The 25940-nt window shown below is 35.1% G+C and overlaps 3 protein-coding genes across 5 annotated transcripts in view; 1 reads left to right on the top strand and 2 right to left on the bottom strand.

Moving 5' to 3' along the window:
• LOC128682138 (xaa-Pro aminopeptidase ApepP-like) overlaps positions 1-10167 on the bottom strand; it is a 26388-nt gene extending 16221 nt beyond the window's left edge. The window contains exon 1 of one of the 3 annotated variants that reach the window (XM_053766689.2): positions 10027-10167. The gene's annotated coding sequence lies outside the window, so the exon portion shown is untranslated. Of the gene's footprint in view, positions 1-4026; positions 4134-10026 lie in introns of those variants that run through there. The other 2 variants (XM_053766688.2, XM_053766690.1) reach the window with 2 other exon arrangements.
• asf1 (anti-silencing factor 1) lies at positions 174-3820 on the bottom strand. Its single transcript, XM_053766691.2, has 2 exons — positions 2989-3820; positions 174-2529 (listed from the first exon to the last, which is right to left on the bottom strand). The coding sequence occupies exon 1, from the start codon at positions 3638-3640 to the stop codon at positions 2990-2992; it is 651 nt and encodes a 216-aa protein (XP_053622666.1). The 5' UTR covers positions 3641-3820; the 3' UTR covers positions 174-2529; position 2989.
• Positions 4351-25940, top strand: LOC128682136 (uncharacterized protein). The gene is made up of 15 exons (XM_053766683.2): positions 4351-4472; positions 4555-4654; positions 6056-6185; positions 11248-11471; positions 11707-11877; positions 12462-12668; positions 13552-13644; positions 14338-15074; positions 16080-16209; positions 17168-17265; positions 18170-18350; positions 18758-18890; positions 20311-20383; positions 21617-21744; positions 22421-25940. The coding sequence occupies exons 3-15, from the start codon at positions 6075-6077 to the stop codon at positions 22544-22546; spliced, it is 2412 nt and encodes an 803-aa protein (XP_053622658.1). The 5' UTR covers positions 4351-4472; positions 4555-4654; positions 6056-6074; the 3' UTR covers positions 22547-25940.

The following is a 25940-nucleotide window of genomic DNA, read 5'->3' as shown; positions in this document are numbered from 1 at the left end:
ATGCAAGAGATTACTAATTTCTTTGTGTTATCAATTAAGTCGTCTTTTCAATATTATTTTAAACAGACACGATTTTTATATGCAAGCTTTCACCGGTGCACATAAAAAGTGGCTGTACCAGCGTTTATCATGGGACTATCGACGAAACTTAAAATTAAAAATACAAAAACGTGTTTATTTGTTCAATCACTTTATTTACATGTCCTCAATTTACAGAAAAACCGCAGCAACCAGGCCGTTTTGTCAATACAACACATTAAACTTATGTTTATTCCACATATCCTCACAATTAATAATAATTTAAACACAGTCTTCCAAAAATCCTCTGTCTGAGATGTGAAGAGGATATGTGGATTAAGTCTACATGTGCGCAGGGGATTAGATAAACAAGTATTGTCGTTTTAAAACGCCATCGACACGCAGTGAAATAAGTCATACAAAAATCCCCTTTTTAGAGGATAGAGGATTTTTGGACTAATATCCCTGCACAGTTGTAGACTTGCGCAAGGAATTATCTAACAAGGGGATAAGTGAAATATTCGTCCCAAAATCCCTCGCCTAAGACATGCGATCTGCGCGGGAGTTTATCTAATGGGATTTGTGAAATAAGCGAAACGTTTTATTACATTTATGATATATGGACCTATATTTACAGGTTTCAGGCATTCAGACACTTATTTTTTTAACCTAAAACAGTTTTATGGTAATCAAAATATGAGGCGAGCTGAATCGCAATTGAACATCAATCATTACGACAGTTTCGGTGTCACAAAAGTAGTTAAGATTCTTGGATCAAAACTGAACCGAAAATAAACGTAGTCGTTGTCAAAACAAATTTCAAAGAGAAATTTGTGACCGAAACGGTTGAAAAATACCGGTACAGTCAACGGCACATTAACCTACCCAAATACATTGCAAGCTTATTGCCGCGTCATAGAGATTCCCGCAGGGTAACTTGGTCCGCGATAGTGTGCAGTGTTTACTGTGATAGCTTCAGCGTAAGCGATGTGGCCAGGCATTACTTCCAAGCAGTTTGTCGGTCTACGCAAGACGTGGCCGTACCAGCCAATATCATCAGCCTGTTAGACGAAACCCATCGATTACAGAAATTACGACGGTATTATAAATTCTGTTGCGTAATTTGAGTCGAAACATACCGGCTAAAAACTATAGTAAAATAAGCTTTCGTTTTCATAATTGTTACGTAAAACAATGGTATGTACAGTAAATAAATAAAAGTGAAGACATTAAAGACAACTAAAAGGTCAGTAAGAAATATTTACATGTTTACTATATAATTATAATATTATGTACTTCTAGAACACAAGTTGTAGAACAAATTTTCCCTTCATAGTCGTATTTCCTAATGGCTGAGGGCCATAGTTATTATGTAGAATGAAACACACAACTTTCTTGGCACTATTAATGGAGTGGTTTGCCATTGCCTTCTCCATTTCACACACAAGTTAATAATCAATTAATGTGCAGGTTTCCTCACAATGTTTTCCTTCACCGGAAGCAAGTGGTGGTCGATGAAAAATACATGAGTCAGATTGGTATACAAACTTCTGTGGCATGAGTAGGATTCTAATCTGGGACCTTTCGATCCATAGGCTTATCCATTACACAAAAATTAATCATCTACCCTATTTATTGTAAATATCATGTTCTAGTAATAATGAAGGCCTGATTTTAAAGGATTACAGAAGTCACAACAGATATATTGTGTATGGTTTGTCAGCTTCTTTCAAAAATCTAGCTTTGATGTGTAAAACAATAGAAAGTATGCAAAGTTAAATCCCCAAAGGAGATTAATGAAATCTTCCATTTACAACATTAAAACTATGCATACTTCTCAATACATTTCATAAAATAAAACATTAAAATTAGGACACTAAATAGTTTACCATGTAATCAATGAAAACTTAAACCAATACAGTTCTTATAAAACATAAAAAGGAAACATATAATTTAAACCTAATATTAGTACAATATGCAATCTCAGTCAGTTAATTACAGTTCATGGTTCTACAAAATATATTCAAGCCAACAAGGATGTATACGATAGAAACATATTTTTTCTTTGTTGGCTCATATGATAGGTAATACATTTTTACTCAAGTTTAGCTGGATTGATAATATTTTTTTATCATCGTAACTAAAACCAGCAACCACAAATCATTTACTGAAAACAGTAAACTTCTAACCAGCAAGTCAAAACAGACAACACAAAAAGAAAAAAAAAGAAAAAGATACCAATTCAAATCTTTTTTATTATTATTTTTGTGTTGGCTGTGGACTTCGATCTAGATTTTGTTTGAAAAATGAATGATGATTTTAGACAAAGAAAAAAAGTCTTAAATTGTCTATCTCCTTCTTTCACCTATTTGTGCGTGTTTTATCTCATGAACATTACATACAACAGCGGTGACAACACCTTGTTTTCCCAACACATAATGTTATTCAGTTATGTTCCATGTCCATTTGACATCTATATTATTAAATTCTTATTTTCTATGATTTGGTTTTCTGAAACAACAAAATGAAAATGGTCAATTAAAAAGCAAAAAATTATATGTTAAAACTGGTTACATCCAATCTTATAGGTACCCACCTAGTACGGTACATTGGATGTAACCAGTTTTATCACTCGATAGACCTGCGAGTAAGTACAGATGTTTCACCAGTGTTTAACCTTAAAAAAGCATTGAGAAGATTGTATACAAGTTATATGTATACAAGGACTCTTGAAGGAATGCAGAGTACTCATGATGCAATTGCTACAGAAGAAAGTAATGCTCTCCATAGTTACAGATTCTCTGCAGATTTTGTAACACCGAACCGTTTCAGTACTCAACTTAATAATTATTCTGCTTCTATTGTGAACCTTTAACTAGATTTGCTGCTGCTTTGAACCATATCAATGTCTATTTATATTTTATAAGAAGCTGTTTATTTTTAAAGTAAAATAAAATGTTAAATACTCACCTCAGCACTCCATAGGAGCGATTGAATTGGAGTTATCGCCATAACCACTTAAGCTACCATGGAACTCCATACCACTGATCTGACTATCAGCATTGAAGGAAGCCCCATACGAGTCATTACTCGGAGCATGAGACGTTTCCAAATTCCCATCACCAGAATCTGTTGCCGCTGCGGCATCGGGTTCTGCCCAATTAATCTTAAATCTAGTAACTCTAGGTTCTGACGCTAGAATGTTCCTTACAACTTTGTCAAATTGCGGCTTTGCTGGCGGATTCTCTCTCAATTCTGGCTCACTATCACTATATTCATTGTTTATGAAATAACCCACTCTGACGAACTCTTGTCCTCGGTAGGAACACGTTAGTAACACCACAGTAACACCTAAGGCGTCGTTTTCAGGGATTCGGCTCACGTCTGGTGGAGGTGCTTGAAATACAAACATGTGCCGGCCTTCAGGTATCGGACCGACGTAAATTGTATCCAAAACTTGATCGTGCTCTTCTGTTTCCGCTGATCCTACATAGATCATCTTCCATTCTAGATCCTCCTTGAGTTCTTCTATACATTCGAAGGTTAATTCGAATTGGAAAGGATTTAGGAATGGACTTGGGTTGTCTAGCACCACGACGTTGGTAATGTGCACTTTTGCCATCGTTTCCTAGGCAAATTGTAATGATATCGCACGATTGTGACGACTGTGTAACCAATAAATAATGCACCGAACGTTATGATAACGGAAAAATACTGAAAAAATGTTTTTTTCGCGAGAAAATTACGGTATCAGCAAGACAGATGACAAACAAAATGACATTTATTTTGGCGGTTCAAAGGGTCACGTGATCAAAATAAAATGCGATATTAGCGCTCCTTCCGATTAAAATTTGAACTAAAATTAAAAACAAAATTAGCTTGACAGTTTCGATGATAAGGCATTATTTTATGACTTTGCACTTGCATTTCTAATTCTTATTTCTATTTACAGTTAACTATAAACATTTAAAAAATTGGTTAACTTTTATGAAGGAGAATAAAACTTACCAATACTTGAATTTTTAATATATTTTCACGATAAACTCCAACTCAAGAAACGTCAAACTTTCCAAAGACAAAGGATGTCATGTCGCAATATTGCCAGTTCGACACGAACAAGATAAGGAAATCTCTCCCATTCACGTTGCGATTTATAGTTACAAGCGATTTTATACTTTGGTTCTTGGAAATTATTAAGTACTCAGTCAGTCACTGGATCACTGGATTTCACAGTAAAAATATACTTTGCCTATATTGAGATATGTCATGTCATGTCATGTTTCATTACTTTCACATTATTTCTTTACAAACACAACCATGACGCAGTTAACATGACAGCAAATATTTAACTATTGTAGCGTGTGTAGTTAAATTTATATAAATACTGGCAATAATTTAATAAAACGTCAAAAGTAATTTATTTATTAATATGGCGTTTGTGCTTTGTGTTGTTAGTACGTACCTACCTACTCATTTGATTAATATTTTTGTAGCCGTGCATTCGAATGTGATATTTATTTCGCAATAACTTTGCAGGTGCGATAACTGTCACGGTCGGCTAATAACATGAAGGTTAGCCGTTGAAGTTGCTCTGAATATAATCGTAGAAAGTTAGTTTTTACATAGTAGGTACATGGTAAGTTATAGTTTCCGCATTTTTTTCTGAATTAAATGAGACAGTTAACTATTGATGAATTCCGTACTGCATCTATTTAATGCTTTTTATATGCTTTCATAGGCATAACATGAAAAAATACTAATTGCATTCACTTTATGTCTTTGTGAGCATGTACCTAATACATTTAAGGACACAGGGACATAGTTTAGCTCTGACTCACTTTAATGTGTCGCTAGCATCTTAATTAATTTGACGATTGATACTTGGAGACTTTAGTCACACAGTACATATTATGGACAATCAAATATTACACAAAATACAACTAATAATTTTTGTAAAACTTTTTTGGTTGATGGTTTTTGTTAAAGATATATGAAAGGAACTGTAAGGCCATATGTAGCTGTATGGTGGACTTCAATTAAATAAACACAAGTTAAGGGAAAAAATTCCAGTTTATAACCCTTCCCTTGATTAACTTTTACAGTTTGCATGGGAGGATAAGTCGCTGGCACATTCTATGTTTTAGGGCTTGTAAAGTTATGTTGGTCAACAGAATGGGGGAGATTTATACCTGGAGGTTGGGATGACTTTTTGAGCATATGATCACATCATTCCTCCTGCATATTTCCACAAGACAAGAATCTTTTTACTACCCTAATTTATGAATATATATCTGTGTTTGGGGTTGTGTAAAATTTTATTAATCTTATATTAATATAAATCTTGTATTATTATATAATCTTATATAAATATAAATACTATTATTATAAAGAGGTAAGGGGTATGCTGCCAAAGTGATTTCAAAAATTCTTTCACCATTAGAAAGGTACATTGTCCAAGATTGCTATTGGCTATATTTTATCTCCAAAATTCCCACCGGAGCGAAGCCCCGGGCAACAACAAATCTTTTTACTACCCTAATTTATGAATAATCTGTGTTGGGGTTGTGTAAAATTGTATTAATTTTTAAGATTTTAGAAATTCTTTATTTTAAAGGACGGAGTTTTATTTCTCATATCTGAGAGTCGTGGCCATTAACTTAGACATTTTAATTGAGTAGTTTGGGATTGTCTTCTTCATATCACACACTATAAGCCAAACCATCATTTGCCTGTTTCCTCATGATATTTTCTTTCACTGGAAGAAAGTGGTGGTATATAAAAACTACATATAAATACAGATGGTCGCCCAAGTGCACTTTTGTTTTATGTTTTCTATTGTGCCAAGAAACTGGCAATAAATGCTTTTTATTTTATTTTAAATACATGTGGTTCATGTATATTGGTATACAAACTGTGGAACAAGTAGGGTTCAAACTTGTGTCCTTTTATAGTTGGGTGCTTTAACCAATTCTAAATGAGTTCAGGCGAATATTTCTTCTAAAAATTGCCACAGTTTTCAAATATTTAACATTTTCAGGTGCTTCAAAAGTCACAAAATGTCCTTCGAGGAGGGCCCGCTGTACTACAGGGAGATACAAAAGAATGCATACCTCAAAAGGGTACCCAATGAAACTACGGGCAGTAAACTTTTGCAGCTCGGTCAGAAGGTATGAATCTTGGTCTTCATTGAAATATTAGTGTTTGTAACGGTTCTCCGATATATGCTTCGTCTACGAACGTTTCGTCGACCGAATAGAGCAGACACTCTGTCGGCGAATCGTTCGTAGATGAAGGGTTCTGTCGTTCAAACGCCCGAAGTCGAAATATTCTGCCTGTCATATCGAGTGTGTTATTGCTAATACTGTCAGATTTTATTCAAGTCGCCTAAAGGCCTCTGACATGACTTACGACTAACCACCTAATCTAGTGGCAGGTAGTCGCATACAAACTAGGGAACTAAACTGTCAACCAATGATATGACGTAATCATCTGACAATATGGTTAAATAAAATCTTGACATTTCTGATCACGGTTCCATAGTAACCTACGGAACTGTACATGACCCGAAACATACTTGGCCGGATTATTTTATTATATAATTTAAGTTTCATGTGTATATATGTAAAATATAGTGTCGTTGGGTTACTATACAATAACACAAGTCTCAAATGTGATTTGTCGTATGTATATATATATATATATATATATATATATATATATATATATATATATACATATAAATATATGAATAAAAAAATGGAAATAATTTGATTAGGAACATTGTAAGAAGGCTTATTATACTTGCATGTGTCACCACAAAATCAATCAATCAATCAATCAATCAATCAATCAATCAATCAATCAATCAATCAATCAATCAATCAATCAATCAATCAATCAATCAATCAATCAATCAATCAATCAATCAATCAAATCATTTATTCATATAACAATAACAATTGTGTTTGAATACAAATAGAATACAAAATAAAAATTACAAAAAAATATACAATTAAACTTAAAATATCTAACAAAACTTCGATATATGCAATAATTTTTTTATTTGTTGAAGAAATCCTCTATGTCGTAAATGTTTTTGGCAAGTAACATATTTTTCAGTTTGATTTTAAATAAATTAAAACTGATATTTCCTCTAAATTCAACTGGCAGTCTATTAAATAATTTAACCCCTTGATAGTACGGACTATGCCTGACAACATTTAGACTGGGTATTATATTAGAAATGAAGTGTTTTCGTCTGGTTCCTTCACGTACGATTTTTTCTTGTTCCGTTTCTAGTTGAGGTAGCTGTTTTTTAAAATCAGTTAAGACCACAAGCAAATACAGACCAGGTACCGTTAGTATTCCCAACTTTTTAAAATGTGGTTTACAAGAATCTTGTGGTGATATTCGTACCATAGCGCGTATAGCCCGCTTTTGAGATACAAAAGCTCTATTTATATTATAGTCATAGCTTTGTCCCCAGTATTTTATGCTATAGCGAAGCCTGGACTCAACTAACGCAAAATATACCATTTTGAGCTTCTCCATACTAATTTCTTCACGAAGGCTACGTAAAGCAAAAGAGGCTGATGAAAGAGCACTTTCAACTGACGACAACTCTTTCTTCCAATTTAAGAATTCATCAATATACGTGCCCAAAAATTTCACATTGTCCACTAAGTCAATTTGCCTATCATTAAATTTTATGTCTAAATTGGAATTATTTCTACTTGTAGATTTAAATAATATCACTTTGGTTTTACTGTCATTTATCATTAAATTGTTGTTGTCAAACCATACATGAAAAGCTTTTAAAGCCTTGTTTATCTTAATGTTTAAATTATTAATGTCATTATCGTGTATTATAGCATTTGTGTCATCGGCAAAATTAATTATTTCTATGTCAGGTATACATTTATTTATATAGTAGATTAAATCATTAGTAAAAATAATAAATAATATTGGTCCTAGAATAGATCCTTGTGGGACACCCCTTTTAATTACTTCAGTTTTTGATTTGACTGTTCTTTCACGTCCATCTTCTATGTCCTTCATTTCAACAAACTGTTTCCTATTTGTTAGATAAGAACGAAATAGATCTAGTCTCTTTCCTCTTATTCCTAGATGCTCGAGTTTATTTATCAATATCCCATGATCAACTGCATCGAACGCGGAACTAAGATCAAGGAATAAACCAGCCACTTTATTTTTATCATTGAGCCTTTTTGTAACCTCTCCAATCAGGTTATCAATTGCATCCTTAGTACCTTTACCCTGTTGATATCCAAATTGTTTGCTACTAAGAATGTTATGTCGATTTAAATGTGATAGCAATCGCTTTTTCATTACTGTTTCAACAATTTTCGAAATTATGGATAGTAGAGATATAGGCCTGAAATTTTTTGGGTCCGTTTTAGATCCTTTCTTGTGAATGGGTATTACCTTGGCAATCTTCAGCTGATCAGGGAAAATACCTTCTACGAAGCATTTGTTTATGAAACGGCTCAAAGGCCCTGCTAAAATATTTATATTATCCTTGATAACTGCGATGGGTATCTCGTCATAACCAGAAGATCTCTTTAATTTCATTTTATCAACAATTTTTTTGATTTCGTAAGGAGTTACGGGCTCCCAAGACGCAGCTCCGGCCACTCTGTCTACAGTCATTATTTGTAACGCTTTATCATTATTATTATTAGAAGGTAACTTACTGTCAGTTTTAAAATTATCAGAAAAGATGTCAACAATATCTTGCATATTATTAATTAAGTCATTATTTATTTTTAGATAAATCTTATTATTTGTTAATTTAGACTGTTTGTTTCTGCTTTTATTTACAGCTTTCCAAATGGCTCTGGTGGAGTCTTCTGCCTTATTAATTTCTTGAGTAATAGCCAATTTACGCGCCTTATTAATGACTCGTCTATATAATTTTATGTACGAACATTTATATTTTTGTATAGATTCATCTGTATCTTCATTTATGGAAGTCAGAAAACGCTTCATTTTACTCGATACCTTTAGACCACGTGTCACCCAGTTTAATCTAGAAGTACTACCAAATTTTATTCGCTGCTTCCCTTTCCTGAACGAATCATTAAATATTTTTTGTAAAGTTTTAAGAAAAGTATTTATCCCTAAAATAGTCCAATCTTGTTCTTCAAGTCTACTTTTAAACTTATTTTTGTTATTTGCGTTAAAAGAGCGACGTTCGGTTATGTAATGAGAATAAGAGCTATTTTTTATTTCTTCTAATTTAATAGTACAAAAAGTTGCCGCATGTCCATCTGCCAGTCCGTTGTGATCTACCATGATGTCAGAGATATATTCCTCGGGCACATTTGTCAAAAAGTTGTCAATGCATGACTCAGCAGAATTTCTTCGGAAGGTCGTGGTGTTTATAATTGGCCTATAGTTGTAGCCTTTTAATAGAGATAAAAAGTTATTGCATTTATCGTCGTCAGCCAATAAATCAATATTAAAAAAGTTTGGAGCTTGCTAAATAAGCAGTTTTGAAGATTCAACTAATTCAGGTGAACACGATGTTTATTGTGGAGATAAATGGTAATCTGGTGAGTGACAGTTTAAGCCGCGTACGGAGTCGCGGGCAGCACCTTGTGTCACATATACCACTACATAGTATAAAACAAAGCATTTAAGCTGACAAGGCCTTCTTTTAACTCGTGCGAAGGATGGTACAGTCTCTACTGTAAGGTATTTAGATATTTTATTCCCGAAGGTTTATCCTAATCTTAACTACCTAATATTATAAATGCTGCGAAAGTAAATTTGTTTGCTTGTTTATTTGTTTGTTACACTCTATCTACTCAACCAATCTTCTTGAAATTTTGCACAGGTTTGAAGTATGGAGAAGGACATATGGTACCTTTCATACCGGAAAATTAACGCGGGCGAAGCCGCGGTCGAAACCTAGTACATAAATGCCCCGTACGATTCCAAGTTACTAGCTGTCAATAAATTTGATTATATTCCAAATATGATTACCTGAATTATTAATTACAGCAATATATTGAACACAGTCTATTTACTAGATTACTGAATTCACAATACACGTATACACGAAACCTCTCAGTATATTACAATGTGCCTAGTATACTGAAAGCAAACAATGGGAAATAAACATATGACAGACAACAATTAAATGAAAAATACCACATCAGTTGCAAAACTATTTATTTAATATTATCTCTTATCATTTGTTATGTAATAAATTCATAGATAAGTATATGTATATTAAGTAGTTTATCTGATAATATATATTTTTTTAATTTCTAAGCTCCATCGTTCGGCAAAACGATGATTTTGCCAACGTCAAGGTTGAGATTGACACGGAATATAATATGTTATAATGATATATGAAACACGGTTCAGTGTGTAACCTAAAATATAAGAGTATATAAATATATTATACATACATACATACGGATAAAGTAAATAAAAATTATAAGTAGATATTATTATTTTGTATAAATTTTGCCAATATAATTATAAATGGGGAGAAAACTAATGTTAATAGAAATTGCATATTCACAGGTCTTGGGACTTAAGGGGGAAGCAAGTCGTATAGAGATAGAGAAAATTTTGAGCATTCAAAAAATATGTGATCAGGTGTACCCTCGTCTAGGCCGCATTCACATAGCGAGTTGTCTTTAATTCTTATTTTAGCTGGGGATACCGGGGATGCATGACCTGTGCGGAGTCTAATAATAGTTGAAGTAGTAGTAATGACAATAAATAATAATGAAGATACGTCTCTTTGATAGCATGGTTTAACAATGACATTGCTTGTTTGTATATGGGAGTGACTTCTTCGTTCGTTCGGTGTGGATTCTTCAATAAAATGCCGGTTCCACACTGTAATATTATTTATTATATACCAGATGATGCCTGCGGCATCGCTCCCGTGGGAATTTTGAAATACAAAATAGCCTATAGCATGGATAATGTACCATTCTTATGGTGAAAGAATTTTTGAAATCGGTTCTATAGTTATGTAGATTACCAGCCTCAAACATACAAACTCATAAACTCGCTAACGCTTACCTGTTTATAATAATAGTATAGATATATATATATATATATAAATAAATAAACAGAAATAAACTCGAAAACTACTGGGCCAATTTCGATGACATTTGGCACAGGCGAAACCTACAAGAGCCAGAGAAAACAAATAGGCTTTTATTATTACAACAATTGTTCCAGAAAGTGTCACTGAAGCCGATGTGGACACTGTTCTGTATCCACAACGGGCGCACGCCGTACCTGGAGCAGTACACGGCGGCCGCGTGCCCGCACACGCTGGCGCACCGGCCCGTGTGGGCCGCGTGTCTGCGTCGCGCGCGCCACGTCACAGCCTCCGCCTCCGCCGAGTGCGACTTCCGCGTGCACACTGACACTGAGGCGGTCACCATGCGGGCCAGCGATTGGTGAGCTGTTTTGTTGTGGGATTCAAGTGAGTCACAGTGCGGGCCAGCGATTGGTGAGCTGTTTTGTTGTGGGATTCAAGTGAGTCACAGTGCGGGCCAGCGATTGCCCACGGCTTCTCATCAATCATTCCAAAACCATGTGCCAACACTATCACATTAATGTCAGTGGTGAAAACTAAAATACCACAGATGATTAATACCACACTAGTTAATTGATTTTCTTTTTAAATCCCAGGGAGACAATGCAGGATTGGGTGACAACCTTACGAACGAAGCTGCAGGAACTGAAAATATTGTCCTCGGGCGAGAACGTGTACTGTTCAGCGCCCGCGGCGCCGCTGCCCCGCGCGCCCGCACGCGACCCCACCAGCCCGCTGCCGCCCACCCCTCCGGTCCCGCCAGATAGGTAACTGCTTAACCTATGTTGATACAGATATATGTATATGTAGTACGTCTAAATTTTTCTTACAGAACGAAGCCCATTTGGTATGATAGGGACATTGTTTAAATGAGTTTCGGCATTTCCTCTCAACAGTGGTCGAAATATGTGTTATGTATAATATACAATTTGACGTGAAAAAGTGCCTGTCAAGGTCCAATTTCTGAATAAATGATTTGTTTCGATTTCTTGCTTTGATAAATACTGTATTATCTATTGATTAAGGTCTAAAATTCTAATCCTATCTAATAATAAATCCGAATGTAAGTTTGTCTGTTTATTTATTTGTTACCTCTTAACCATTTATCTGCTCAACTGATATTCTCACTAATTAAATTTAGCATAAATTTGAATAAGTAGAAGGACATAGAGTACTATTCATTCCGAAAAATCACCGTCCCCGTGGGAATTTCACCCGGGCGAAGCCGCGGCCATGAGCTAGGTTTTGAATAAATGCTTTAAATTCTAAAATTCTGCACCAATAGATTTGCACTATTCACAACAAGTATAAATATACATATCAACGACAAAATACATATTTTTATTTCCAGAGTGCCAGGCATAGAACTGATACCGCCCCGCCCCCCACCAGAGGAGCAGAACCCCCCGGATCAACCACAACCACCACAACCCGTGGACATCTCCAACTGGGAGGAGGACCCCCAGCCCAGTACGAGTACCACAACAGAACAACCACAAAGTGTTGCAAAGATCTGCGGGCAGAATATATGTCTCGATGACTCCATATTGAGGAGAAGGTAATCAATCAATCAGACAATCAATCAATCAATCAGACAATCAATCAATCAATCAATCAATCAATCAATCAATCAATCAATCAATCAATCACTCAATCAATCAATCAATCAAATAGTTTATTTGTGAGAACAGGTACATACAGATAGTATAATATTATTACATACCTCTCTGTTTTCTTCCTGTCAGGCATTTAATAATTGGTCAATATTAGTACTCTAATACTATATATAAAAACGACTTAACCGATTTTGTTGCCCCACGAATTTAAAAATTCTATTGACAGATCCTACATACCTTTTAAATTTCATCAAAATCAGACCAACAACGGTTCGAATGTTATCGCGTTGCAAACATACATACAAAAAATTTATTTTTACCCCAAGTTGATGTGTCAATTATAAAGGTGAAAGTTTGTGAGTGTATTTGTGTGTTTATTCACAGTTTTTGGGGATTTTTTTTTATTCGTCATTGACGTAGTTGATACGTTAGATTAACACATATACCGCACATAACTGGGATTTGGCCAAAAAGTCTGATAGTCTTTAATTACGTTTTATAAACTAGAGGGCGCTACTGTGCCGCGTGCGTGTTTTTTTTTTCAAAAATCAACTATGTCAATTTATAGGATTACACCAACCTATCAAATTTCACGTGATTTTGTACTGTATATTCGGGGAAAATTGGCTGTGAAAGACGGAAGGACAGACAGACACACGAGTGTTCATATAAGGGTTCCATTTTTTCTTTTTTGTATGGAACCCTAAAAAGAAGTCTTATTTTAATTACAGTTGAAATGAAAAGTCGTACTGTTCACATAATAAGACTTGTAACTGGCAAAAATGTTATTTGAAAATATAATCCATGGCATTTAATTTTTTGAAGGGACACCGAGGATTTCTTCGACGATGATGAGGAAAGTGAGGAATACAAGCAGACGGTGAAGGTTAAAGAAGCGAATGAGGATATAGCTACGTGGTAAGAATTATTTTTTATTGGTAAATTAAAGCATTGACCTCCATATAGGTATATACGACCTCGGTGGCGCGGTGCAAAGTGCTCGCCTCTGAACCGAGAGGTCCCGGGTTCGATCCCCGGTCGGGTCATGATAGAAAATGATCTTTTTCTGATTGGCCCGGGTCTTGGATGTTTATCTATATATGTATTTGTTATAAAATATAGTAACGTTGAGTTAGTATCCCATAACACAAGTCTCGAACTTACTTTGGGGCTAGCTCAATCTGACTATATTTTTTACTTACGAATAAAAATGCTATATTGTTTAAAATAATTATTTTATATTACATAGTATAAAATAAAGTCGCTTCTAACTCTCGGTCTGTCTGTTCCTAATAGATCTTTAAAAGTAAGCAACCGATTTCGACGTGGATTTTTTTAAATAGATAGAGTTATTCAAGAGAAAGTTTTTAAGTGTAAACGCGCCGCTGGTATGATAAAATATATGTTAAATATTTATTTTTTAATTATGTGATTTTACTTTAGGGATATTTATTATCATCTTATACATACACAAATAACCTTTGTATATCATTAGGTCATTAACTATATTTATTTCAAATTTCATCAAAATCTGCTTAGCTTACCCATGAAAGGCTGACTTTCACATGTATAATGTCAAGCATTAATTATATTATTATTCCCTTGTTATAGTGAAAAAGAACCGCAAGCAACTAACATCACTGTGATCCAAGTATCGAATAAAAATCCACCTCACACAGCGATCCCTGTGCTTGGACCAGAAACAGATGTCTTCACCTTTGATTTCAACGAGAAAGTCAACTTGACAGTCAACGATAACGTAACGATCCAACCGGACAACAGTTTTGTTAACATTGTTAACACCGAAGACCGATATGGTGCTATTTTCAACGATGGAGACTACGGACATTTGAGTCTGACTACAACTGTTAATCTAACCGACGATTCCACAGTCAATTTAACGAACAATTCAACGGTTAAACTAACCAACGATCCAAACAATATTGACACAAATCAAAGCGAAGAAACAAAATCTCAAGAAGGTGTATACGAAAGATTATGTATGGCATCAACTTCGAACGAAAACGTTGTGTCTCGATTAAAACATGCGGAGAAAGTTAGGAAATCTTCTTTACCAAATTTGGACACAGCGAACGAATCTACATACGAATATTTATATCCTAATAATAATGTCACTACAAATAGACATGAGGAAATTGTCAACAGTAGAACAACTAATGGGGATAGACAAGATAGAACAGTGAATGTGGTGTGTTGTAATAGTGATGTGCGAGTGCGGACAAATATCGAAAGATCTCAGAGTCAAAACGCGTATGACAGTGGCGATAGAGTGAGGGAGATGCTTATAAGGCCTAGTATGAGTCCAAAAAGGGATGGCAATAAAACTGGTGAGTCAATTTTCACAAGCTATCGTGCAAGTAACTATGATTCTTGAGACGGAATCTTTCTTATCGTGTGTGTTAGCAAAAATCCGATTTTATCCAAGTCGCCTAAAGGAATGTAACATGACTTTCACGAATATCTTTCTTATAGAACAGAATAGAAAGAAATAAGTTTATTCATAAAAACTACAGACACACACACACACACATGATAACCAAAAAAATTAAGATTACCAAAAAAGAAACAAAGAGTGGGTAAGTACAAAAAGTGATTATGGGTGTGTGTGCTGCAGTAATCTAAACAGGCCACAACTCAGTGATGTTATTACTCTACGAGCAATACACTGATTTTCAGTTCCTTATCGTGTGTGTGTTCTTATCTTAAAAATACATTAAATTGGGGCTTGTTAATGCTTAATTTTTAAGTTCATGGCGCATCCAAATAGGTTCAGTCGTTTTTGAAATATTCACAATTTTGTAAAAAAAAATATTGTGTTCGCGAAGTCTAAATACGCGGCGAACAACTACTAATAATAAATGAATGAATGAATAAATAAATAAATATTAATATATTATTAAATTGGTAAGACTTGGGCGAGACCCTTGCCCAGCAGTGGGACAGAACAGGTTAAAAAATATATATTAATAAGTATCCTCAAGTATATAATGGTTTTGTAAATAGTAAGTATATACCCCAAAATTTTTACCGTTAGCTTTCGTTTTGACGACCTCGGTGGCGCAGTGGTAAAGTGCTTGCCTCTAAACCGTGAGGTCCCGGGTTCGATCCCCTGTCGGGTCATAATGAAAAATGATCTTTTTCTGATTAGGCCGGACCTTGGAAGTTTATCTATATATATGTATTTGTTATAAAATATAGTATCGTTGAGTTAGTATCCCATAACACAAGACTCGAACTTATTTTGGGGCTAGCTCAATCTGTGTGATTTGTCCTAATATATTTATATTTATTTATTTAGCTTAAGTTTAATAAATGCATCATTATTTATGCAGACAAATCGGATTCATCACCAGCCAAGCCGATATGGAAGCGAGGCCTGACAGAGTTTTCACTGTTGACAAAATTAAGAATAGGCGGCAGGAGACACGACAGCCCCACAAGACAGGAACCGACAACGGATAGGTAACAATCGCTTACTCATATTAAATTTCTTATTGAACCGGTGGTGGTTCAACGGTTTAGACAGTTAAGACAGTCCTGTGTACCGAAAGGTCCCAGGTTCGAGTCCAACTAGATAACGATTCTTGTTCATAGTTCCTCATGACTGAGGGTCGTGGTCATTACGTGGAATAAAACACACAAAGACTTTCTTGGCACTATTATTGGAGTGGTCCGCCTTTGCCTTCTCCATTTCACACACAAGTTGATTCAACCAGTGTGCAGGTTTCCTCACGATGTTTCCCTTCGCCGGAAGCAAGTGGTGGTCGATGAATACTACAATACATGAATCAGATTGATATACAAACTCATGTGGGACGAGTAGGATTCGAACCTGGGACCTCTCGATCACAGGCGGACATGCTCAACCACTGCACCACCACGGCTCCGCCTTTAATGAAACTATATCTTTTTGAAGACAACAAAAGCTTGCGTCAAGAATGAAATATTTGTAAAAAAAAAATATGTAATTACAAGCTTTTATTTAGTTCCACCTGTCCCGTTGTCTGTCTGTAAACAAATCTTGCAAGTTAGATTTCTCCCACTTCCAGTTGTCCTACAGAGTTGAAATTTCCCACGTCGCTTCGGTTTCCATGACAATGCGTTACTGTGATAAGCATGACCTGATTGGTGCAGCCCGGATCGACTCCAGACGAGGGAACTCCTCAACCGTTTACACGGACATGGGTTTTTTGTCTTGCGTTAAATGCCATAACATGTATCTGACGACAAGAAAAGCTCATTTAAATTGATTTGTTATACATGTCACACGTGCTATTTTGGATTTAACTTATTTTGGAAAATAATAACAAGATGAAAAAAATCTAAAATCGAGCGGGAATTGAACCCGCGCCCCTGTCAAAAGAAAAGCTCATGTCAAAAATTGTCATTTTTATTTGGATTCCTAAAATAACGCTTACAGTTCCCGCGCCATTACATCCCCGGAGAAGGTGGTTCGCAGATCACGACCTGAAGGAAGAATTGACGGCGCCAGGAGAAGAAGTAGCTCTCTGAATAACGGTGAGATTCATCTGTCCACTAGCTTTGGTCCACGGCTTCGCCCGCGTGAATTTCTCTGCGAAAGCGGAACAGACAAGAATTTCATACAAACTTTCACCCCCTCCCATTGTAGTAATTTGGGAGTTGATTTTTGAGATATAAAATAGGTTATCTTGTATGTTTGAAGGCTACATGCATACAAAATTTCATCAAAATCAGCCCAGCGGTTTAGCCGTGAAAGCAGATCAGACAGATGTTCGCATTTATAATATTCATATGGGAGTATGGATTTTATTATGAAAATATTAGCAAGTACTGCTAATCTATTTTACATAATGATTTATTAAGCTTGTAGTTAAATAACCCCGTTCCAACGTAGGCTACGTGTTTTTTTTTTCAAAACTCAACCCCTATATGACTAATGGGGTTGAAAGTTTGTATGAAAATCCTGTTGAAAAGACGATTTAATTGATTATCACACAAAAATGTTGGTCCTAGATATTATTATTCTTGCATGGGTAAACACATTCGCAAACAATAGAATTACACTCTCAGAAGTAACTATTCTACGCTAACGAAGTCGCGGGCATCTAATAATAAATAAAATCATTTCATGTAGTCAAAATCCATACATTTTGCATATTGCCATTGAAGCTAGTAGTTGTAAACTAGTTGTTCGCCGCGAACTCAGAACTCGCGTACACAATAAATGTTGACGAGTTTTTACAAAGTTATGAATATTTCAATAACGGCTTAACCGATTTTGATGCTTCACGAACTGAAAAATTCTATTGACAGATCCTACATACCTTTTAAATTTCATCGAAGTCGAACCAATGGTTCGAAAGTTATCTCGGTACAAACATACATATAAAAAATGTATTTTTGCCCCAAGTAGAATGTTGGACTATCGTTTATGTCCCAGGTGAAATGTCACCAGTCCCCCTCCCGCCGCCGCCGCCGCCGCCGCCGCCGCCGCAGCTGCAGCCGCTGCGCGCGCGGCAGGCGGCGGCGCTGCGCGCGGAGCAGCGACGCGGCTCCGCTGTCGCCGCTTCCGTCTCCGTCCGGGATCCGCCCGCGTTCGTCGACTATGAACATCAAGTATGGTAAGTTTTGGGGGGTGAAATTTTGGTTGAAAATAAATTGTATATCCTTACATATTATAAACAGTATTTTCTACCGCGTTTGTCTGTCTGTTTGGCGAACAAAAACTACTGCACAGGATGTTAATGCGGTTTTGACCAATAGGTATGGTTTCGATGTTTATATTTTTACGCGCGGCTTCGCTCGCGTATATTTCCCACCAAAACAGTTATTTTTTCGGCATGAAAGACTTTTATTCTTCTCCATACTCTTAATTATATATATATATGCGAAATTTTGAGAAGATTGGTTGAGTAGATAACGCGTGAAGAGGTAACAAACATACTTTCGCTTTTATAATATTGTAGGTAAGATAATTTTGTATATATATATATATACAATATATATACAAGGAATTGTATATGTCCAGGATATGTTGTTGGGGTAACGCGGGGCGGAGTGTATGCGGCAGGGCGGGGGACCGCGTGGCGGCTGTGGGCAGGTTGACACCGAGGAGCGCCCAGCACGCGGCACTCTTGTTGAAACAGGACCGCACTCTGAGGGTGAGTAATCAATTGGCCTTCGATCAAAAATATAATCGTTTAATTCATCCCTTCACGTCTCACGCCGGCGTATTTTCATTAGAGAGAGTAATCTTAACTAATCAACACACCCCACTGTTATGAAATTTCCGCTCGATTCTAAATTTTTTTCATCTCATTGTTATTATCATGATACATAAGTTGGAAAGCGTGTGTGACGTGTATAACAAATCCAATCAAATAATTTATTCAGATACTAGAGGTCTGTCCCAGCGTCGCTCGTGTGAAACCACAATAAAAAATTTGCCTATGTCTCTCCAGAAGGTTTCGTCTATCTCTGTGCCTAATTTCATCAAAATCGGCCCAGTAGTTTTTGAGTTTATCCATTACAAACAAAAAAAAAAACAAAAATACTAATCTTTTCTCTTATAATATTAGTATTAATTTAGGCCTTCACACTTTTTCACGTCATATTCAAAATTAAATGATATTTACCAAAGCTACAAACTACTAGCATTTCGGAACGACCACTGCTGAGAAGAAATGCCGAAAGAAACTCATTCAAACTGTTGGTCCCTATTATGCCAAAAGGGCTTACCATTTTTTAAATATAATTTTATGTATAATTTTTTATCAGTAATAGAACAATGTAAGTACACAATAAAGTACATGGTCAAAAGGTACCGAAACATATGATTGTGATCGAGTACTGATGAAAAACAAAAAATTTATATATAACTAGACGATGCCCGGGGTGCTTGCTTGCTTGCTTCGCTCTCGTGGGAATTTTGAGATAAAATATAGCCTATAACAATCTTGGATAGTGTACATTTCTAATGGTGAAAGAATTTTTGAAATCGGTTCGCTAGTTTCGGAGGTTACCCGCCTCAAACATACAAACTCACAAACGCTTACCTCTTTATAATAATAGTATAGATATAGTTAACCGAACGAAATATTTTTAATAAGAGATCCTATCTTTCTTTATGTGTCATAAAACATTTCTCTGATGTTAACCGATCTGTTATATACATCTTAAAACTACAACTATGTCTAAACTACATATATTATACTACCTGCGCCCCGGGGCTTCGCTCCCGTGGGAATTTCGGGATAAAAACTACCCTATTCCAGGTTATATTCTACCCGTGTGCCAAATTTAATAACGATCGGTCCGGTAGATTTTGCGTGAAACTGTAACATACATACATATATTAGTAGGATTAAAGGGATTTAGGACGAACCTTTTTTATTTAATATCGCTGACGTTTCAACGACCTTGCAGTCGCCGTGGTCGCAGCCAGACTGTGTTGAGTATTGAATAAGTTATCGATTGCGGTGTCGATCATTTCATCAAAATCTGTCTAGTTTATTTTAATTTATATGTTGCAAAGAAAGTATATATGTTTTTCTTAAATGTTTATATTTTTGACTTATTCAGGTGGACATATTGTTCCATCGGGTGCCGTTGGGGAAAATATATGTTATAAATAGGAGGGATAACGAAAATATAGGTGAGATTAATTCAATTCAATTCAATTCAAAATTACTTTCTTAATGTAATATATTAGTCTTATGGTCTGACAACTAGCGATGCCGACGACCGTGCGAAGTGGAGACGAAAAAGTAGGAAAGCGGCCCCTGGGCTCCGACGCTCAACGGCTGAGGAAGTAACCGGGAATACGCTCAGATCAGAGAGAGAGTGTTGAAGTGTGTTACAATGAAAAAAAAAAAAAAACTTCTCTGTAGACTTCTCCAACTTCCAGTTCTCCTACAGAGTCGATATTTCCCACGTCACTTCGGTTTCCCTGACATAATACATTATTATGCTGACGAGGAGGTAACTGCTCGGCCCTTTACAGCACGGACATGGGTTTTTTGTCACGCGTTAAATGCCACAAGAACTCTCCGACCAGAATGCGAAAGCTTGTGGCGAAAATGACATTTTTATAGAAAAAAAAACTTGTTTACTCTCTTTTCTTTCAATAAATTTTATTTATTTATTTATTTCATAAACAAGATACATTGTGTCGGAAACTGAAAAAGTAATTTACAATATTATTATTACTAATATAATTTTAAAACTAATCAAAACAAAGTAAGTAGGGACTAAATAAATTAATCGACTTGGTATTACATGGATCTTTCAACTTTTTACTGCAAAAAAACTGAGCGAGACTTGGGTTTTTTACAGCATGTTTTTTTTGATGGCATCTCACTTATTTTTGTAGTCATAAGTCGAATTTGTATGGAAAGTAGCTTTTTTTTTCATATTTCAACATATTTTCCTATGAGAATGTTGTTCAATTTCATGGGCTGGACACACCCTTTCCATCATACAGGTACAATTATTCATTAACTGCAAATGTAACTATGTAATTTCCTATGGGATTACAAAGTTATTAATGCATTTGGTAAAACTGGACCAAAATTTTTAGGTTTTCCCTTGATTTAGACACTAAACACTAATTGTATTCTAAATTTGAAGGTTCTATGTCTGCTAGAAGTGCGTTAGACTTTTGATGATCGGTGAGTGAGTGACAAAATCAAGAAATTTTAACAAGTCAAAATTCTTTTACTACTGGTTCAAAGTGAATGAAATTTGAAATTTACAGTGTTTATACAATACAACACAACAAAGTTATTGGGGTTCGAAATTGGCCTGAATTGCTTCGAGAAAAGGAGTTTTTTGCTCGACTTGCGGGGGCGCTGCCGTGCCCCCAGATTGCATAAAATAATATTGGCAGGCATAAAGCTGGACGGCGAGTGTAACATAGTGCGGGTGAGCCGCGGGTCCCCGGGCTGGGCCGCGGGCGTGCGCGCGGGCCGCGGCGCCGTCACGGAGGTCAACAACCGCCCGCTCAACTTGCTCAAGGTTTTTTTTATTTCTATTCAAAACACGCTTAGCGCGCGAATTTCCCTGCGAACGCGGAACGTACACGATTTTCATACAAACTTTCAACCCCTCGCACACGATTTTCATACAAAATTTTACATCCCAATTTGGGGGTTTTTTTTTTTATATTTTGCTTTTGATTCTTTACAAAAAAGTTGCAAACGTCCTTAACGCCACCACGAACACCACCTTCCCAAGGAATCACTCTATCCATTGGTCAAAACCGTACGAACATCCGTCAGGTATCACATTTGAGATTTTCGCGTTAGGACAGATAGACGCGACAAAACAAGCTTTGTTTTATAGTTATATAGTTTTCTTTTTTTAATAAGCTTTGTTTTATAGTTATATAGTTTTCTTTTTTTAATATAAATAAATACAATCTACTTTGCGATTCTACACATGTTAACTCTATTAATAGCCGAGCGACACGAGACAGTACAGTAGCGTTATGTAGCAGAATCGAATATAGAGTTAACGTTTTATAGAAACGACATTAAAACTTAAAAAAAAAGTGTTTTTTTTTTGTATTTACCAAAGTTCAGACAAAAGTCGTGGAACAAAAGATGTTAGTCTCTATATACCTTATGCGCCTTTGGAAGGTTATGCGTTAGATACGAGATAATAATGATCATGCATATTGTTATATTCGCAGGGCGGCGAGGAGGAGATGCATCGGCTCAGTATGCACGGAAGCGAAGTTTCCATTCTGATACAGCCGTCAACTCTAGTCAAGAAAATACGATCAGCTCTCAAAGCTAACAAGTTTCATATACGGTAAATTTATCCCACTTACATTATAAACACGAAAGTGTATGTTTGTACTCTTTCACGCAAAATCTACTGGACCGATTGTTATGAAATTTGGTACGCGGGTGGAATATAACTTGGAATAACAGTACAGTTCTTTTTATCCCGTAACTCTCACAGGAGCGCGAAGCCCCGTGGCGCAGTTAGTAATATTATAAACTAGTGGCCGTTCCCGACTTCGCTCGGGTAAAAACATAATAAATTATACGGCTAAACCTTCCTCAGGAACCACACTATCTATTGGTGAAAACCGCATGGAAATCCGTGCAGTAGTTTTTGAGCGGTTATCCACAGTTTACAGAATCACTCTCTTCATCGAAAGCAAGTTGCGTCGAAAACTTTTCTTGGTTTCTCAAAATCTAGATAAGTTTGAATGAAAACAATCGGTGTATTCAGTTCTGCTTGACATCATTAGGTTATGTAGAAACATTTAATTAACACATTAGGTTTAATTAACTTGAGATATAAAAAAAAATTCGGCGAAACGTGCTTTTGATGAAGAGAGCGAGAGAGTTTGATGGAGAGAGTGATTGTGTGAAGTGTGGACACCCTGTTTTTTTTAGTTTATCGCGAACAGACAGACAGACGCGACAGAGGACTTTGTTTTATTATATGTAATGTTTCGGGCGCCTAAATTCCCTCGGGAACAGCTTTTTCTTCGTGGGATTGGGATAGTTAGCGCGTTAAAATACACACAGCGCCATCTAGTGTTTTTTATTGCAAAATCGTAAAATGTATATTTAGCGCCACCTACAATTGAATACAGGTTTTTCGCAAATCCAACGGGAACAATAGTTTTTTTACAGGTTGAAAGTCACCCCTCATCCTTCTCCATACTCTTAATTACATATATAAATTTCAAGAAGATTGGTTGAGTAGATAACGCGTGAGGAGGTAACAAACAAACATATTTTAATTTTATTTTCGTATTTTTAATATTGGAAAGTAAGTTTGTTACTTCTTCAAGCTCTATCTACTCAACCAATCAGAAATGTTGTTTGGAGAAGGACATGCCGGAAAAATAACTGCCCCCGTGGGCAATCACGCGGGCGATGCCGCGGGCAAAATCTAGCTACCGATAATCTTTCTTTTCGTGCGTGTTACTGCTAACATTGGTGTCAGGTTTTAATCAAATGTATGATATTGTAAATCATATATACATTACAACACTTAGTATATATATATATTTTTTTTTTTTGGACGGAACATGGTTTTTGGATGTGTTGACATTTTAAAATATAGTAAGCATTATTGAGTGTAATGGTGTTGTTAAATACGCAGCTTTTTATATATAATACGTATACACTTTTATATTCTTTATACAATATAAAATAGGAAGAATTTTATACATGGACTAAACTTTTCTGAATTTCTACATTTTTTTAATGGTATTCGAAGAGTTAAATTGTGTAACGTATATTTTTTTTTTCATTTGCAACTTAAATTATTCTAATTTTAACCAATTTCAAATAACTAGAGGTTCTCAATTAATTGAAGCTTAATAATTAATTAATAAAGCCAAATTGCTGGCGAATAATTTAGTCAGCACCGCTGACTATTTACATAAAATTACTTATTTAGTCAGCATTGCCGACCAAAGGTTTTTGTTTATACACCGAGTGTGTGTTGCTAAAATAAATTATTTTTTAATAATATAGTTCATAACGTCCACAGCAAATATTGCCCCAATATTTTGTTAACGTATTCAAATCATATATTTACATAATAATAAATCAAAATATTCGCTAATTTATAAGGCTTTTTCATGGATATGGGCATCTGTAAATTATTTGGTATATTTATATGTCCGTACCTCGTAAAATTGAGAATTTGCCAACATATGCCTATGTGTTGAGTCCTTAGGAAAATATTTCGTGAAAAAATATTTACTATTAAACAATATAAACCCAATTCACTTACTGATAATGACGTAGAATTTTGTTATGAATAATGAAAAAATCTTGAGTGACGTCTTAGGAATATATTGTGTTCAAAAAGTGACCTTATTTTACTTGGATACAACTAAAGCCACAGAAATGGCTGTCCTCCATAGTGTCAACGTTTGTATTATTAACACTTTTGCTATGTTAGTTTTAAGCTTCGAACATGTAATTTTTTTTTATAAATTGTATGTTTGTTATAGTCAAATGTGAAATATGTTCTCGATTTCCTGCTATATGGGTGTGATTTTTTTATTATAAAAAACTGAAAACCTAGACTAGACGTATGAGATAAAGATATTAACCGCTTTGTCTCGTGTATTTCTAATACGCGTTTCTCTATCTTGTATGAGCGAAACGAAACATATGATGTCTACAGTTTTCTCTGTCTAGCGCTTATTGTATTACAAAGATATGAGTTATAATTACACACATCCGGGGACAAATGGCTGTAGGTTTTCATTGTCATTTTTTGATCGTGTAACACCCTACACATCATCTACGCTTCCCGTCAGGTTAGATTGAGAGATACCGCACTGTGAGATCTAATTACTAATAAATAAATAAATGAATTTTATATTAGAAAGTGACTACCGTAGAGTGATTTATAAGTGAACTTTGTAGTAATAAGCAGCTTTTTAGATACATTTACACTATCGCGTATACATATTATGCTAATAACATATCATGTGATTTTTCTAGTACATTTTCCAATTTTATAATTATATATATACAATATGTACCAATTTTTTGTAGAATTAAATATGTATTTAAAAAAAAACATTTTGTATTAATTTACGAAAAATAGAACATAAAAATTACAAATGATTGTCTTTTTTTTACGTAAACGAAAACTTTTGAAAAGCTCAATTTTAATTAGAGTACAACTGTTGAAAGGATTGATAGCGACGAAATTTTGATAAATTTTTTTAATGTGTAAAATTCAGATATTGGATTGTATATTTTTCAAAAAATATATTAAATTGAACAGACCTTAACACAGTACAAGGCATCGTCGATTTGTTTTTAAAAGTCACATTTAAAATATTTACGCATGTAATTTTAGACCATGTACATCTGAATTAAATTTTCAAACAATTAAACAATAATAATTTACAAGGTAACAAAAATAATATGTTAGTGGTTATAATTTCGAATTGATCTGATAAATTATTATATTTTATTTATTGGCAAAATGGTATTTCAATTAAATAAGAAATGAAGCTATTTAAAAATAAACTAATATTACATTCTACGTACCCGAAAAACATGGGAGTCATTTTATTAAATAGCAAGAATAATTGAAATACATATTTATATTTTTTGTGATTTTTATTTATTAGTTTTTATATTACTGCACATATCTCGACAACTTGTGATTTGATATAGGTTATGAATAAATAAATAAATAAATCTTATAAGACA

Source organism: Plodia interpunctella, chromosome 29, assembly GCF_027563975.2.
Source record: "Plodia interpunctella isolate USDA-ARS_2022_Savannah chromosome 29, ilPloInte3.2, whole genome shotgun sequence".
Taxonomy (NCBI): domain Eukaryota; kingdom Metazoa; phylum Arthropoda; class Insecta; order Lepidoptera; family Pyralidae; genus Plodia; species Plodia interpunctella.
Note: the sequence above shows the minus strand (reverse complement) of the source record. Positions and strands in the feature narration are given on the sequence as shown.

Bases quoted from the DNA above. Each gene is read 5' to 3' on its own strand.
- asf1 (XM_053766691.2), bottom strand. From the start codon at position 3,640: ATGGCAAAAGTGCACATTACCAACGTCGTGGTGCTAGACAACCCAAGT.
- LOC128682136 (XM_053766683.2), top strand. From the start codon at position 6,075: ATGTCCTTCGAGGAGGGCCCGCTGTACTACAGGGAGATACAAAAGAAT. The intron at 11,878-12,461 runs GTAACTGCTTAA...TTTTATTTCCAG, and splicing joins CCTCCGGTCCCGCCAGATAG to AGTGCCAGGCATAGAACTGA. The intron at 18,351-18,757 runs GTAAGTTTTGGG...GTATATGTCCAG, and splicing joins GACTATGAACATCAAGTATG to GATATGTTGTTGGGGTAACG.